Source organism: Martes martes (genome assembly GCF_963455335.1).
Source record: "Martes martes genome assembly, chromosome: 5".
In the NCBI taxonomy this organism is placed as follows: Eukaryota; Metazoa; Chordata; class Mammalia; order Carnivora; family Mustelidae; genus Martes; species Martes martes.
The window spans coordinates 99,439,578-99,457,238 of NC_137892.1; the positions used below are offsets into that span (position 1 = coordinate 99,439,578).

General features: G+C 42.1%; 1 protein-coding gene across 1 annotated transcript in view; it reads left to right on the forward strand.

Moving 5' to 3' along the window:
- The window catches only part of FBN2 (fibrillin 2), a gene marked incomplete at both ends in the record, with an annotated part of 261,800 nt that overhangs the window by 184,224 nt on the left and 59,915 nt on the right, over window positions 1-17,661 (forward strand). The window contains 10 exons of the mRNA XM_080804778.1: window positions 73-198; window positions 4,925-5,152; window positions 5,693-5,818; window positions 10,591-10,719; window positions 11,481-11,606; window positions 13,852-13,977; window positions 14,442-14,564; window positions 14,724-14,849; window positions 15,163-15,288; window positions 16,932-17,054. Coding sequence (XP_080660904.1) covers window positions 73-198; window positions 4,925-5,152; window positions 5,693-5,818; window positions 10,591-10,719; window positions 11,481-11,606; window positions 13,852-13,977; window positions 14,442-14,564; window positions 14,724-14,849; window positions 15,163-15,288; window positions 16,932-17,054 — 1,359 coding nt within the window. The remainder of the gene's footprint in view (window positions 1-72; window positions 199-4,924; window positions 5,153-5,692; window positions 5,819-10,590; window positions 10,720-11,480; window positions 11,607-13,851; window positions 13,978-14,441; window positions 14,565-14,723; window positions 14,850-15,162; window positions 15,289-16,931; window positions 17,055-17,661) is intronic.

The following is a 17,661-nucleotide window of genomic DNA, read 5'->3' on the forward strand; positions in this document are numbered from 1 at the left end:
TACGGGAAGACTACACCTGCTTTTTCTATTTCTAACATCTTTAATCCCTCTGCTTGCTTGATTTCCCTGCAGACGTTAATGAGTGTGAGGTATTTCCTGGCGTTTGTCCAAATGGACGCTGTGTCAATAGCAAAGGATCTTTTCATTGTGAGTGCCCTGAAGGCCTCACATTGGATGGAACTGGCCGCGTGTGTTTGGGTAAGATTCATGTCTTTATGTATTTTATGCATGAAACCAGGGATGGATTTTTTTTATTTCTTGGGCATTCACCTCAAGCTTCAAAATCATTGGGTCAATAGCTGGAAAACTGGCTTTAAATGAGATATTTGGTGGGGGGCATCACTGGAGGGTATTTTTTAAAGTGCATGTCTTCAAATGACATGTATTCTTATAATATAGAAAGTTGGTACTGCTCAAAAACTGTCTCAAAATTTAGTTTCTTTAATCAGATATTTTAGGCAGTTTCAGTGATTCACACTGGTCAGTGGAATAAGAGAACTATGTATATTTTGAACATAAAAGAAGAATTGAAGACTAGTGTTTGGAGTCAACATTTATCAGTTCATTACAGCTGCACTCTTAGATAAGACAATGGGGAAGGTCATAGGCAAGGTTATTGTTTCTCTTTGAAAACATTGCTTGATCCTAGTCATTCCTTTACCACCTTAGAGTTTTAATTAAGTTTTCTTAATGCTTTATTTTGTAAAGATCTAAAAAGAGGAAGCTTTCTTTCAACATCATTAGTATGCAGATGCATACATGGATGGTGCCTGGTTTCTCAGCTCTTGGACCATGTGACTTGATCTCAAGGTCATGAGTTGGAGCCCCATTGTTGGGTGTAGAGATTACTTCAAATAAATACATAAAAATAAAAGACTTTTATTTTTGACTTTATCATCATCAGGCTCATGCTTAACTGAGTATGAGTTTCATGATTGAAAAATAAACTTTTCTTAATTCTATATTGTATCTAAGTAATGTTTTATTTATTTGAGGGATTTTTTTCCAATATGCTCTGGAACAGTAAGTTTTAGTTTGTGAAATAACTTTATATAGGTTTGTATTTGAAATTTAAGCTTGTAGACAAAACATGAGTAATGACAGTGTTATATTCAAAGATCTTTAAGGTATTTAAATGTATTGGTGATTTTATTTTATTTTTTTAAAAAATCTTTTACTTCTTTATTAGAGCTAGCACGAGCAGTGGGGAGGGGCAGAGGGAGAGGGAGAAACAGGCTTCCAGGCGAGCAGGGAGCCCCACGTGGGGCTCCATCCCAGGACTCTGTGATCACAATCTGAGCAGAAGTCAAATGCTTAACTGACTGAGCCGCCCAGATGCCCCACATGTATCGGTGATTTTTAAAATTAATAGCACAAAATATTTGCAACACTGTCCGGAGTCATTATAATTAACATGAATTCCATTTTAAGCTAATTTTAAATAGTGTATTTAAATTAGGATACAAAGTATGGCTATAAAGTCATGTAGAATTGGTTAGGAATTATAATATCTGGGACATGGGCATTAAGGAGGGCATGTGATGTGATGAGCACTGGGTGTTATACCCAACTAATGAATCACTGAATGCTACATCAAAAACTAATGATGTACTGTATGTTGGCTAATTGAATTTAAATTTTAAAAAAAGGGAAGAAAAAAAGAAATGATAAAATCCAAAGTCTAATAATAAAATTCTTTTCATATTTTTATTTTTAAATTATCCAAAAAGGTTAGAAAAAAGTAAAGTTATATTTTGAAGATGCCAAATAATATCTTCAGTATGGTCCAATGACTAATAATATCAAATTGCCTTCTGTAGCAAAAGGATATTATATGTGAAGATGTATCAGTGATTGTAAATTATTACTCAACAAAATAAATTCCAAAAAATAATCACTCAAAATCACACCATTTATAATGTTCTAAAAGGATGTATTAGAGTCTTCATGCAGGTACTTCACTTAAATGTTTTTGTCACTACTCGAATTATGGTACAAGAAAGAATTGTGGCTGGGATGTGAGGAAGTTTCAAGAAGAGACTGACATTTGAATATGTAAAATATCCTGAGAAGAGAGTAGAGACAGACTGCTCTGATAGAAACTGATCTAGATCAGGGTTCCAAATTCAAATACTTTCCGAGGCCAGGCAGGTAACGTAAATGAGGGCAGTGGTAGTAAGGTATAGTGAGGACCACACCAAACTCTATAGCACATGAACTATCCAGAGGTTTCCAAACACATACTTTAATTTCTGCCCAAGTCAGTAAAAACATTCCCAGGCCATATGTAGCCAGTGTGCAGGGTTTTAATTCCTGAGGCAAATATGGACATGGGTTTGTGTAGCAAAGACACAGGATTACTCTGTCAGGTTCTCCTGACTCTTTACACATTAAGTTCAAGTGATTTAGGGGATGTTTTGTTTTGTTTTGTTTTTAGCTAATCTTGCTTCTTGAACAAATTACATCAGTGACCTCAGAAATAGTTTGACTTAGTCCATAGTTCTCGGGATACCTAAATGAAACTTGTATATCTTGTTAAGATCCTTACTTCTTGATGGTGTTAGATGGAGTCGGCTGTGACTGGGAAGAGCCACTGGGTGCCTTAAGGTCATGAGGCTCCCAGGATTACTGCCGTACCTCATGCTGGTAGGGAACATGACTTTGGGGCTGGTGTTGGTACGGATACATAGGCATAATCACCTACTGTGGATACCTTTGTTCAGTCTACCAAACCAGAATGAAGATTTACCACAGTTTCTTTCTTTAAAAATAGGACTTTTTAGTTAAAAATAGAGCTACCCTATGACCCAGCAATTGCACTACTGGGTGTTTACCCTATAGATAGAAATGTAGTGATCCAAAGGGGCACGTGCACCCGAATGTTTATAGCAGCAATGTCTACAATAGCCAAGCTATGGAAAGAACCTAGATGTCCATCAACAGATGAATGGGTAAAGAAGATGCGGTGTGTGTGTATATATATATATATATATATATATATATATATATATATATATATACAATGGAATACTATACAGCCATCAAAAGAAATGAAATCTTGCCATTTGCAACAACATGGATAGAACTAGAGGGTATTATGCTGAGTGAAATAAGTCATTCAGAGAAAGACTACTATCATATGATCTCCCTGATATGAGGAAGTGGAGATGCAACGTGGGGGATTTGGGGGGTAGGAAAAGGTTAAATGGAACAAGATGGGATCGGGAGGGAGACAAACCATAAGAGACTCTTAATCTCACAAAACAAACTGAAGGTTGCTGGGGGAGGTGGATAGGAAGAGAGTGGTGGGGTTATGGACATTGGGGAGGGTATGTGCTATGGTGAGTGCTGTGAAGTGTGAAACCTGGAAATTCACAGACCTGTACCCCTGGGGCTAGGAATACATTATATGTTTATAAAAAAATTTAAAAAATAGGACTTTTTAATTACCATCCTTGGAAGTAGACATGACTGTAAGCTAAAGGAGGTTGCTCAAGTTGGTGCTTCCTTAGCTTGAGCACTTGAAAGAATCATAATTGACAGAAACTAAAATAGTAAACACATTGTATTTCCATAATGGAAATATAAACAAATAAATAAATAAGAAATAAATAAATAACTCTGTTAAATAACTGTCAGGTTTAGGAAAAGATGTAATGTCTTAAAAGGCTTTCATCAAATAAAACATTTGATTAAAGAAAACCTTTTTTGTAGGAAAAGAAAAAATGAAAAGATGGGATTGGGAGGGAGACAAACCATAAAAGACTCAATCTCAAGAAACAGACTGAGGGTTGCTGGGGAGAGGGGGGACGGGAGAGGGTGGTGGGGAAATGGACATTGGGGAGGGTATGTGCTATGATGAGTGCTGTGAAATGTGTAAACCTGGCGATTCACAGACCTGTACCCCTGGGGATAAAAATACATTATATGTTTATTAAAATAAAAAAATTTAAAAAAAAAGAAAACCTTTTTTATCTCATTATCCATATAGCAAAGTGTTTGACTGTAGTTGGACCAACAGCTCTGCTGACTAACAGATAAATGTGTTATTTACAGATCATGCTAATTTATCCTATCTTGTGAGTCTTGTCGGTCTTCTAAGATCCTGGTATGTTTCAAGATTGAAGGGAAAATGAGACATTTAAGCAAATAATTTGGCCCCTGACTAGGGCAAATTTACATAATGCAGAACAAAAACCATGATGCCAAAGGTAAATCTGACAGGAAAAAAAATAACTTTGTAAGTTTTGTTTTTTTTTTTAATTTATCCATAGGAGAGAGAGAGTGAGTGAGAGAAAGCGTGAGAGGGGAGAAGGTCAGAGGGAGAAGCATACTCCCCGCGGACCTGGGAGCCCTATGTGGGACTCGATCCCAGGACTCTGGGATCATGACCTGAGCTGAAGGCAGTCGCTCAACCAACTGAGCCACCCAGGTCCCCCTAAATAACTTTAAATGCAAAAACATTTTTTTTCATTTGTAAACCTGTTTTAATAGTTGTCCCAAGTTGGCAGATAGATTACAGTTGATTATTTACTGCTTCTGACTGGGACAGGACAGAACTGGTCACAAGCCACTTTAAGTAATTCAGTGATCAAGAAGAATCTGTCACTAAAATAATCTTATTCTTTCTGAAGTGAGCAAAAAGGGATGATGGATGATGATATGAAGGAGTCTGGTCACAAATGAACCTTTCCTTCCTGAAGGCATCTTGTGAGAATAAAGTAATACTGAGGAACCCACCTTTGCTCGCTTTAAGAGAGTGTCATTATGGAATCCATTCCAGGAGGTCAGGGACTCTGCCTCTTACCCATTATCATATCTCCAGAGCTCGGCATCATTCCTGGTGCCAAGCAGAAACTCAGTATATGAATGGTCAGTGAGTGTGACACCTTCCTTTCAAACTGTGCTTTCACTTGCCATATAGACATCCGCATGGAGCAGTGTTACTTGAAGTGGGATGAAGATGAATGTGTCCATCCTGTTCCTGGGAAGTTTCGCATGGATGCCTGCTGCTGTGCAGTTGGGGCAGCTTGGGGCACGGAGTGTGAGGAATGCCCCAAACCTGGCACCAAGGAGTACGAGACCCTGTGCCCCCGGGGGCCAGGCTTTGCTAACAGAGGGGACGTTCTTACCGGGAGGCCATTTTACAAAGGTAACTCTCAAGGTCGCGTTGACCTCTCTGCCCCAAAGCTTACCTGCCACTTTCTCTCAGATTTGGTTTTGCTTTATGCATATAATTTGCCACTTCCTTTTTTTTTTTTTTGTTAAACATGATTTATGGCCAGCCTTAGGGCCCAGGAATATAAATCACCTATATAGGCTGGTTCTGAAGTAAAGATGTAAAACACACCACTAATCTCACTTTCCCTACATCCTCCCACACTATACCTCTGCTTCCCTTAGTGCAGCCTGACCAGATGGAGCCCTGATGTAACAAAAAGCTCCCTATCCTTCCAACCCTTACCAAATGAATGGTCAGAAGGAACGATATCAGAACCCTTCGCTAAAAAATGCAGAATCTTTTTCACGTGTGGAACTTTCCCTGGGGCATCCGTGTGATCACTGGCAGTGTTGAGGGCCCTGTTTGGACTTGGGAACATTATTTGCCATCATGATAGATTTGCAGCTTTCACTCAGGAACCCACATGTTTAGATCAACCGGCTCTCTGTTCCTGCTTTGTTTTGCTTTCAGATATCAATGAATGCAAAGCTTTTCCTGGGATGTGTACTTATGGCAAGTGCAGAAATACAATTGGCAGCTTCAAGTGCCGTTGCAACAGTGGCTTTGCTCTGGACACAGAGGAAAGAAACTGCACAGGTGAGACTGCTCTCTGGCTGGATTTGGCCTGCCCTGGCTCCCTTCCTTTGCTCTGTTGGAAAGTACTGCCTTTGAAAAAGCCCGGGTTTGGCTTTTTAGGTTTATTTCCCCCTGCTCTTAAATCACTTCTCCAAACCAGCCCTTGTGAGAGCTGCACCAACAGCATGAAAATGCTGTCTGTTCTACCAAAGGAACCACAGAAAAATAGGATTTCCAAAATGATGAATACACTAGAGCAACCATTCATTGTATAAATTTATAGTATCTCTTAAGAATTATAAAGTTTTTAATAGAACAGTTGTAACTTATTTTCCTAAACTGTGAAGAGTTTTCTTAATTATGCTCTGGTCACCGTCCATATATCCCTGTCCATACCTGTTCCCTTTAGTTTGAAAAGATAGGAAGTCCACATTTTTCTATGACATGAAATAAATTATTCCAGACACTTGAAATATATCTCCAAGGACACCTGGGTGGCTCAGTGGGTTAAGCCTCTGCCTTTGGCTCAGGTCATGATCTCAGGGTCCTGGGATGGAGTCCCGCATCGGACTCTCTGCTTGGCAGGGGAGCCTGCTTCCTCCTCTCTCTCTCTCTGCCTGCCTCTCTGCCTATTTGTGATCTCTCTCTGTCAAATAAATAAATAAAATCTTTAAAAAAAAAAAAAGAAAGAAATATATCTCCAAGATCTTATTTTCACAACTCTATTCATCTCCTCCTTGAACATTTTCCTTCCCTCTTGCCCTCACCCGTGCTGATCTCCACTCAAATGTGCTTCTGACTCCTTCCTCACTTCCTACTGCAGAAGGTACTGGAGTCCCCACATTGCCGTCTGTCTAGACCATCACCAGAGCATTTCCGGACTGTCCACCTCCCCTGCTGCCCCAGCTCCTCAGCCCCCACGTGGCTTTCCTGCTTGACTCTATCTGCATCTCACACATTCGCCTTCAGCTGGACTCGAGGCTGCTCAGCAATACTACTCGCCCCTTACCTTCCTGACTGACTTCTCTGCTCTACCTCTAGACCTCCTCTGAGCAGCACCCTCTCTCAGACCCCCTGCTCCCTGCCACTTTTCTTTCTTGACATCCACTCTCATGGCCAGATCCTTTCCCACACGCCCCTCTCTCTGGCAATGGGATGTCATCTTCCATGGTTTTCCACTCCACATGCCCTCCCCCTTGCTGCTCCTCTCCACCCCTTGTCAGCAGGCTCCCTTCTCTCTCTGCAGTACTTCCCTCCCTTTCCCGTTGCTTTCCCTGGACCTGAAAACAAGTTCACACTATTTCCTCTGCCATCTTCTCCCCCATGCTGCCACCCTGTTTCCCTGCTTTTATCTCTCACCTTGCTCTCCTGAAGAGCCATTTGCTTTGTACTCCCATGTAATTTTGACTTTTGCCCTCCTTCATTCAGGCACATAAATGTTCTCTCACAGAACACCTTTGTCAAGTTGTAAAAAGACTTTTCTCTTGGTGCTTAACCTCCAAGACCTCTGTGCTGGCTATATCCCCTCCTTAATTTTCTTCTCTCTTGGCCTCCATGGGACTTCCCTGTCTATTTCATCCTTCTGTGCCAACAATGTTTTTTCTCTCATCTCCACAGATTCTTCTTGCTCTTGGCATTTCCAGAGTCCTCTGCCTCTCATAGCTGCCCACGCCCCTGTGCCTTCACAGGCAGGCTCTGCTGAGTGCACTCCTCAGTGCGAGCTCTGTCCTAGCCTCTGCCCAAGTGCCACGCTTGTAGCTCTTCACTTTAACCCCACTTTGTCCCATATCCACCCTTCCTCTGCCTAGCGACTTCCTTGTCTGTAGCAGTAGCATCATTTCACTCAGAATTGAGGCCTCAGACTGTTTTGATCTCTCCCTCTCCTGCACAAGGAAGAAGTTATGTGTAGTCTCCATCGCAGTGGCTGTTTCAAGTACTAGACTCTTTCTTCAAGGCTATCTCAGGTACTGGCTTTTCTCCTCAGGAAATAGACTCCCAGAGAGATTAACCTGCAGAAGGTTTACTAGCAGAAGGGGGCAAAGGGGGCAGCTGTCAGTCCCATCGTGGTTCTCAGCCCATCCCACTGGGAGCTCTGGATCTAGGATGGCCCAGCAGAACTGTCTTAGGGCAATAAGACTAGGTGTTTATGGACCTGCATTGTCAGTCTTTGGATACATCTGCCCAGAGAGGGGGTGTGAGTGTGAGGAAGGGTCCTCTTCACTGAGGCATTTCTTCAAGATAGTTTATACCTCAGGTCTTTGTGCCCCCAAACTCCCCAACAGCAGAGGGGGAAAGGGTAGTAAGTCCTTCCTTCCTGAAGGGGGAACTGGACAACTAATGGCAGTATTCACTGCATAGCAACCTCTTCCAGTGTCTTCCATCCCACTGATCGTCCATTCTGATCCTTCATGTTCACCAACCACCACGTGTTACTTCCCACAAAGCAACTCTCAGTGACTCACAGTTTGAAACCTGGGTGAAGACAAGATTCTTTCAGTTCTGACTCCACTTCCTGTTTTTGATGGGAAATTAGCCGTGTTACTTAATGACTCTGAAACCCTCCTTCTTTATTTTTTTTATTTTTTTATTTTTTTAAAACCCTCCTTCTTTAATTGTGTAAGAGAGACATTTGTTGGTCACACTGCAGTGTTGCTGTGTATAATGTGAAAGCACTATTGGATACCTTTGGCTGCCTGTCTTCACCATATTTAAAGCCCGTCTTCTTTTGGCACCCTCACTGATCACACCCATCCTCCCTGTCCTTGCACTATCAATCTCTGCAGTCTGGCCAATCTGCAATGTACTGTTCTCTGAAATGTATTATTTTTCTTCCCCTGTGCATTCTATCTCCTGTCCTTCTATTCACTCTGCTTCTTTAAAGTTAGAATTTTTTTTTAATTTATTTATGTATTTTAGAGGGAGAGAGAGTGTGAGCTTGGGGAGGGGCAGAGGGAGAGAGAAACTTCATCAGACTCCTCACTGAGCTTGGGGCTCAGTGTGGGGCTTGATCTCAAATCCCTGAGATCATGACTGGAGCTGAAACCAAGAGTTGGTCACTCAACCAGCTTTGTAACCCAGTGGCCCCTAAAGTTAGAATTTCTATACAGGCTTCAAGGACCAGTTCAAAGCCACCTCCTCCCAAAATACCAGTTTTTAGCAGAAAACCATTTCTATGGACACAGCAGTCTGTATGAGATAGGCACTCTTCTCAGCGCTTGATGAATGCTGACTTGCTTAATCCTAGCAGGTGGGTTTTACTATACTCCCCCATTTTATTGATGTGGAAATTGAGGCACACAGAAATGAAATGATTTTCCTAAGCCTCTTCACCCAGTAGGTGATAGAACTAGGACTGCTACCTAGGTGTCTGCTTCCAGAGTCCACACTCCACACTGTGCATCTTCCAGCACATCACATCAGCTAGAGTGTATCAGTGCTCTGCCAGTGAATTTATTCTTTGTTCTTCAAATGGCTCTAACTACCAGTTTCTAGATACTGATAAACAATAAGTAAGAGAATCAATATGCATATTGTTAGCTGCCTAACTGAATCAGTGAATGGTGGTAAGAATTTTGTTTAAAAGCCTTTCTTCAGTATTGCCTGTAATTAGGGAAATAAAGACCAGACGCCGGGAGAAAGCATTGGACGTTCAGAGACTGAGATGCCCAGGAGAGTATGTACAAGTTACCCACTGATAAACCCTGTGATGGAAGAACTTGAGAATTAAAATAAATGCCAGCAAAGGCATTTCTTCCTCCTGTGACCAAGATAATAATAATAAGTATGTCTTTTTTTTTTAAGACTTTATTTATTTATTCGACAGAGAGAGATCACAAGTAGGCAGAGAGGCAGGCAGAGAGAGAGAGAGAGGAAGCGAAGCAGGCTCCCCGCTGAGCAGAGAGCCCGACGTGGGGCCCGATCTCAGGACCCTGAGATCATGACCTGAACTGAAGGCAGAGGCTTAACCCACTGAGCCACCCAGGCGCCCCATGTTTTCTTAGTTATATTTTATAGACATGACTTCTCCATTAAAAAAAACCTCAGTTATGAGCATGGGATGTTACCCAGAAAATTTTGTTTTTGATAATGTAAATGCTGCCAATGAAGATTCTTATTTTCCATAGTATGTAAAAAGTGACAAACACATTATTTTTCTTTATTTTTATTTTGAGAAATAAGTGAGTATTATTTCCACATCTGAACATGACAGAAGAACATCCTCCGGAGCATGTTGCATGTCCCAGTTATATATGTACGCTGTCTACCCTGAAGCTGGGGGGCTGTGTCTGCTCCTGAGGCTGGCTGGCTGTGCTGGTTAGCACCCTCCCCTGCTCAAGGGGACAGCAGCCCCAGCGGACTCCCCCACGCTGGGCGTGGGCTGCTGGAGACAATCACCGTGCTCTCACTTGGTGACAGGACCTCATTCCATGTGCCTGCTGCTTCCACACCTAACCATCTGCCCTGTCCAGCTCATGCCGCAGTTGCTCTGTGCATCCCTCTGTTACCACTTCTAAGCCACAAAGAGATATCCACAATTCCAGAATTCTTAAAGGCAAATGCACAGCCTGCCCGTTGGCCACGACAGTTTTGGCAGTTGGGGAAAGGAATGTGCCCAAGACCCCATCTGCCTGGAGCTGATCTCTGGCACCTAGAGCTTCCTGCTGCTCGCCACTGACCTCTCCGGCACTCCCGCGGGCTACACCTTTTCCGAGGAGACCACACCTGCCTCACTGCTCTTCAGTACCTGCTCTGCTCATGCTATTTTTTTATTTCTTTTCAACCTTATGAATTAGACATTGATGAGTGCAGGATTTCTCCTGACCTCTGTGGAAGTGGCATCTGTGTCAACACGCCAGGCAGTTTTGAGTGTGAATGCTTCGAAGGCTACGAAAGTGGGTTCATGATGATGAAGAACTGCATGGGTAAGTGTGCTTCATCTCTTCCTGCCCAGTCTCCAACCAGAGAGCTTGACCGTGGCTTGTCTCCGATCTGTTAGCTGAATGATTGGCCAGGCACTGTGGTGAGCGAGAGAATGGATGTCACTATCAGACAGGAAATCTCCTAGATAACTCTTAGGCAGCTCCAACCCCTTGGTGCCTCCGTGCCAGTGAGACAGCAAGACTGGGTTCTGTTTGTTCACAGAATCTAAAATCAACACAGACTACCCAGAAGGGTTTCACTTAACGTGCGTGACCTTGTGTGGTGACCCCAAATTTATATTCAGCCATGCAAATTCCGTGATATTTATTTGTGTGTTACTGCAAACTCTTGGTACTGCCTGCCTTTTTGTCCATATTTAGTGACTTCCAGGATTCATCAAAGGGGACATAAAAGGTGACCAGTCTATCATTTTTCTTTTACTTTGATTAGTGAAAATAGATAGCAGTGTCTGGTGTCTGGACTTTAGTGTGATGTGAGACTAATATTGTTTATTTTTATCTCTTGTGAATCTGCTTGTTTCATACAAGTCAATTCCCTGGCAACTCGCTGCCTTTAAGAAAAAAACTTACCATTTATTTACTGGTAGTAGAAAAAGTGAGGAGAGCATTAACCCATCTCCTCTGAAACTTGTCTCTTACATTTGAGTCCCACTTCCCTCACAGCATAATTTTTCCCCCATGCTGTATATGTGAATATTTTTCCCACAGAGTTCTTTAATTGATCTCACGTTTTTACCTTTCAGACATTGACGAATGTGAACGTAACCCTCTCCTTTGTAGGGGTGGCACCTGTGTGAACACTGAGGGCAGCTTTCAGTGTGACTGCCCATTGGGACATGAGCTGTCACCGTCACGTGAGGACTGTGTGGGTGAGTTTGTCTCCTCAGCACATGAACCCACCCAGCTCACCTGGTGAAGATCATAGAGATCAGTGGTCATTTTTAACAAACTTGTTGTTTTTGGCATGTACAATCTAGCTGGTTTAAAGTTGGAAATTTAGAACCCCTTTATTTGTAGTCGGGCTGTGTCCTTAGAGAATGCCTCAGTGACACACTCGAAGCCGACATTGTCCTGGCTACCCACTGTTTGACAGCATGCGTGCTGGTGGTGGACCCTATGGCAGGCCATGAGTTACTTCCTCCACAAAGGAAGGAATGGGAAAGCTGTTGGTGGAAGGGCTGCTCCCTTGATGGCTCACCTGTGCGTTCACCTGTGCAGCTACCTGCCATTCATTCAGTAGAGTCTGTTCTACACTCCTATGTCTGTCAACATGGGGTCTGCTCCTGTGTGTATGAACATGTGAGCTCCCTCCTCACCCTCCTATCACAGAAAAATCCTGGTCTCTTTGCTGGCAGAGCTGAGGGGTGGGAGTGGCAGGATTGAGGGGAGAACACCAGCTGGTCTTGCTGGTCTTGGAGCATTCCTTCCCACTGCTTTTCATATGTATACGGAGGCCTCTGGGACTGATGGGCTGGAGCATATTGGTTTTAAAACCTTGATGTAGCCAGGAAACATTTTCTTCACAGAACATCTTTCTTGCAAGTGTCAGCAAATAAAACAGTTTAAAACAGAGCAGGTGGCACATCCCCCCCCATTCAAAAGAGAATTTGAGAACACCTTTCCATTAGACATGTATTTATTTATAAACCCTATTTATATTGTTCTGCTAATATATTAGGTGAATCTTAAATAATACACTAAACAGACATTTTTAAAAGGTAAATTGAAAAAGTTTAAAGATTTTTTTCTTAAAGATTTTATTTATTTGAAAAAGAGAGCCAAAAAGAGAGCATGAGCAGTGGGGAGGGGCAAAGGCAGAAGCAGAAGCAGACTCCCCATGAAACAGGGAGCTGGACATGGGGCTGGACCCCAGGACCCTGGGATCATAACCTGAGCCAAAGGCAAATGCTTAACTGATTGAGCCACCCAGGGGCCCCTAAAGATTTTTATTTCATTTTGAAGGTGGTACTAAAACTTTTTCATAGAGATGATTACAGAATATTTGTTCATCTTTGTGATGCAGTGAATCAGAGAACTGTTTCTAACTTGAGTTTATTTTGTTAGTTTTCATGGATCCTATATCTGAAAAAAAAGTACCCCTTACAGGTATATTATAGAAGATGCATATTTTTGCAAATTTAATGATCATAGATATAAATCCACATGTCACATAGTCTTATTGGTAATTTTGAGACTTTGAAATGAAGGTCTTATTTTACCTGATTATAGTGTTATTGTTTTTACCTTACATTGTGTCTCACAAGTAGGTTGTATGCCCCTATTTTCTTGCTGTTCTCTTATAATTGCATTAATAGCACTACTTGATTCCACAGACCTTTGCAGAAATTTTTATAAGGCACCTGCCTATCTTATAAGGGTTAGTTGGTTTTAGGTGTTCCAGATTCACCTGTCGAGGCACACTAAACACTGTAAGATGGAAACACATAAACAGTGCAGGCCCTGGTATCGGGCCCTGTGACTTGGGGAACCAGCCATCTTCCCTCAGGATCCTCCACATTATGCAGGCAACTCTTGACCATCTAATAAAGACCAGGTGAGCCTGCCAGTGTAAATTATATATTAAATATTAGTAAGTCTTATTTCTGGCATGTGCTACATGTGCATGGTCTCATGTTCACGACCCACATGTGGCTACTTAAATTTAATTAAAATTCGGTAACATTAAAAATTTAATTCCTGGGGCACCTGGCTGACTGAGTTGGTAGACCATGTGACTCTTGATTTTGGGGTTGTGAGTTTGAGCCCCATGTTGGGCAAAGAGAGGACTTTAAAAAGTTAAAATTAAGTTTAAAAAATGTTTTTAAATTTCGATTCCTTCATCATTTGGTTCATGCTTCCAGTGCTCAATAGCAGCTATGTATTGGATAGCAGAGATATGGAACAGTCCCATCAGTGTACAGAGTTCTCCTGGACAGTACCATCTTAGATAGAAATACAGATAGCAGTATTTTCTTTGAACACCCCAGGAGATCATCTTCCTTCCCTGCAAAGTATGCAAACCACTGTGGGGACCAGCAGTGGCATGCAACATTTCTTGGTGCTTTAAGTGATGTGGTTACTGCCAAGACATTAACGTTATGTATCTTTTTATAGATATAAATGAATGCTCTCTGAGTGACAATCTCTGTAGAAATGGAAAATGTGTGAACATGATTGGAACCTATCAGTGCTCCTGTAATCCCGGGTACCAGGCCACACCAGATCGGCAGGGCTGTACGGGTGAGCATCCACCAGAGGGATCTACAACTTGCATTTCTAAAAATGAGTCTAGGACAGCTCCTGGCACTGAACTTACTGTGATGAAGCCAGTGGAAGTCCTTTGTCTGAAACACAAATGTCAGAATGAGGCAGAGCTGTAGGATGCCGTTGTCCTGTGGTTTTGCAGAGGAGTCTCTGGTTTTATCATGGAAAACATCCTAAACTCGTAATTACTGCATTTCTGAGTTCTGTAATCTTGGGCTCCTGGGGCTACATGTCTGACAGAATGCTGTCTGAAAGGAAGTAGAAAGAGCTAAGAAACAATGGTAGAAAGATAAACCAACGCATTAGTGGGGAGAGAAATCCAAAGCCATTTTAAGCATTATCTGTTTAAAGAGAAGAAAATCTCCCTATTCTTCTTTTTTTTTTTTTTTTTTTGAAGGAAGTAGACCTGACAAGTAATGGGTCACATGTTGTTTTCACAGATATCGACGAGTGTATGATCATGAATGGAGGCTGCGACACACGGTGCACAAACTCAGAAGGCAGCTATGAATGCAGCTGCAGCGAGGGCTATGCCCTGATGCCCGACGGGAGGTCGTGCGCGGGTACAGAATGGACTTGGGGGGTGAACCATGCACAGCTCACTGCCGGTACCTCACAGAGCTCGCTCCAGATATCTGGAGTGGGCCTGGACGGGAAATGCAGTATTTGAGCTTATTCAAAGCCAGTCTCATTCTTACTTAATGCTAATCTTCTGTCATCAGATATTGACGAATGTGAAAATAATCCTGACATCTGTGATGGCGGCCAGTGTACCAACATTCCTGGGGAGTACCGCTGTCTGTGTTATGATGGCTTCATGGCTTCAATGGACATGAAAACGTGCATTGGTGGGTGCCATAAAGACAGGATAAATGTTACGCATCTATCTGCACACACACAAGTGCACATACATTTAAACATGAGAGAAAGACGCTTTTTCAGTTACTTTAAAAATTTAAGCCACTGTATTACAGGGTGGGAAAGCTGAAACAGAAGAATTATTTGAACATAATTCTAGAAAATAATACTATGTCCTGCAAATAGATTATGTTTTAACTTTTATCTGTGTGTTTCAATGTTATGCTCTTCAGTTTAAAAGAGAGCTTTCACATTCCTAGGATAAACAAGTATTAACCAAACTATTGAAAATAAATTTTCTAGATGTGAATGAATGTGACTTAAATTCAAACATCTGCATGTTTGGGGAATGTGAGAACACCAAGGGATCCTTCATCTGCCATTGTCAGCTGGGTTATTCCGTGAAGAAGGGGACCACAGGATGCACAGGTAGGTCCCACACTAGGGCCCCCTGTTCTCTGCCTTCTCCTATTTCAGAGGCCAGCCTTCAACATCACGGAGTCCTTTGCGCCTATGAGACTGTGACCCACACCAGGGGTGACCATGTGATGAGCACATGCCCCAGGGCATGTGTGCGGGGTTTGTCCCCTCTGTGGTGGCACAGTGCTTCAGCCACCCTGCCACAGAGCTGGCTGCTGTCCGCCTGCGGAGTGGGGGCAGGGCCCTGCCGTCCAGTCCCGTGTGTTTGCCGAGTAGTGGCTGCTCTTCGCACTGTTCTCTTTCTTAGGAGGCCCGCTGCCCACACAGGAGACACAAGGAGAGAGCACCACAGACCGGGAGCCATTCCACTTGTGGCTTGTTTTTGCAGCTCTTCTGACTGGGCAGAATTAGTGCAGACTTCTGTTTAGACCCTTTGACTTCCTCTCCCCCATCTTTTCCTCTCTTTTTTCCTCTTCTCTATTTGCTTTTGCCCTCTCTTGCCTTGGCCCCAGGTGACCTTCTCTTTTCTCTCTCCACTTTCTTTCTTTGCTCACCCCATCTACTTTTTCTCGTTACCTTTCTCTGTTAAATAAGTTGTGAGCTTTTGCATAAAATAGGTGGGGAAGTCCCAAGGTGAGCACTTTGGACCAGGTTTTCCTCATTGTTCATTTTAAAGCCATCATTACCATTTTGCTCAAGACAGTTGTGGGTGGCTTGGACCACAGCCTGGCGCTTAACCTGACACCTTCAGAGACAGGCGGGTGAGGAAGAAGGGGTGCTCTGCATGTTCACCACTAGGAAGGGTGATGCAAAGCCAGTCGCTCTGTGGACGTGTGTGTGCATGCATGCGTGTACATGCATGTGTGTGAACACAGGATTGCAGCATCTATGATGTGTAATCATTGAACTGGGTGGAGAAGATTATTCTTTCTCTTCTGGGAAGCTCTGGTGAACCAAAGCTACATAGTTCATATGTACATATATGAACTATACATATATACATATATGTGCATATGCATATATAATGTGTATATATCTGTGTGTATGTATAGATGTGTGTTTATGTGGTGAAAGCTTCTCATTTTCCAGGTATAGTTTCCAGTGGGTATTTTTACATATTCTCAAATAAAAGCTGAATATACACTAAAATGATAGTTTTCAAAAACTTTATACCTATACTGTATTGATTCTAAAAATGACAAGAATTATTACTTAGTTTAAGGCAGATTTATTTTAATCTTTATGAAAAACATGTAATAAATATTAATAGGAAAGAATAGGAGGGTCTTACTTTGGAAATGCAATTTCTTTTAACATCTTATAATCATGCCTTCCGCATGGAATTTTTTCTCGGCCCAGGCAGAGAGGGGAATGGGGACAGACACATTTATCTCCCTTGGGGGAGTCTCTCTCTTCTACCAGAAAGTGACAGGCAGTTTCCTATAGTAGGGAAAGGCTTGTTTGACTTGGATCATGAACTTCCAAATCTTGTCGGCGCCTACAAAATTAAAAATGATGTTAGTGGTTTTTTTCCATACCAATTTAGGTATTTCCATGTTTACTTTAAAATTTTACCTGTTCAGAATTAAACTTGGAAGTAGAATTAATGATCTTTATGTTTAATTTTCATCGTATTAACTGTGGCTTCTCAGATGTTGACGAGTGTGAAATTGGTGCCCACAACTGTGACATGCATGCCTCCTGTCTCAATGTCCCGGGAAGCTTCAAGTGCAGCTGCAGAGAAGGCTGGGTTGGAAATGGCATCAAATGCATTGGTGAGTTTGCAAATATGAACAGCCTTTGCTAGGACACAAAATTCTTGGGAGGCTTTTCTTTGCACAGTGGTTAACCCACGTACTTGAATAGGACACGCTCTTGCCTTTCATTTATTCTCTTAAAAATTAAAGACTATCTTTAGTTGCAAGGTAATTCCTGCCTAAGAGTTTCCTTTAACCTTGGCATAAATTATCACATCACAGCAGTATGCCTTGGCATCTGCTTTTTAATGTGTTGTTGTTCAGTAAAAATTATTTGATGTGTAGCCAGAAATCCAAACAGATGTATGATGAAAAATGACTAATGTATTTTTCCAGTCTTTTCATACAGCAATCAGTGAGACTTAGAACCCAGTGAAATACATGAAGGAAATGGAAAGGTTTTATCAGATAATCTGAGTCTGTACCTGGTCAATACCAGCTTCTTAGTAGAAAATAGAATTCCTCTTCCAGAGAGATTATGCTGAGTGAAATAAGCCAAGCAGAGAGAGTCAATTATCATATGGTTTCACTTATTTGTGGAGCATAACAAATAACATGGAGGACATGGGGAGATGGAGAGGAGAAGGGAGTTGAGGGAAATTGGAAGGGGAGGTGAACCATGAGA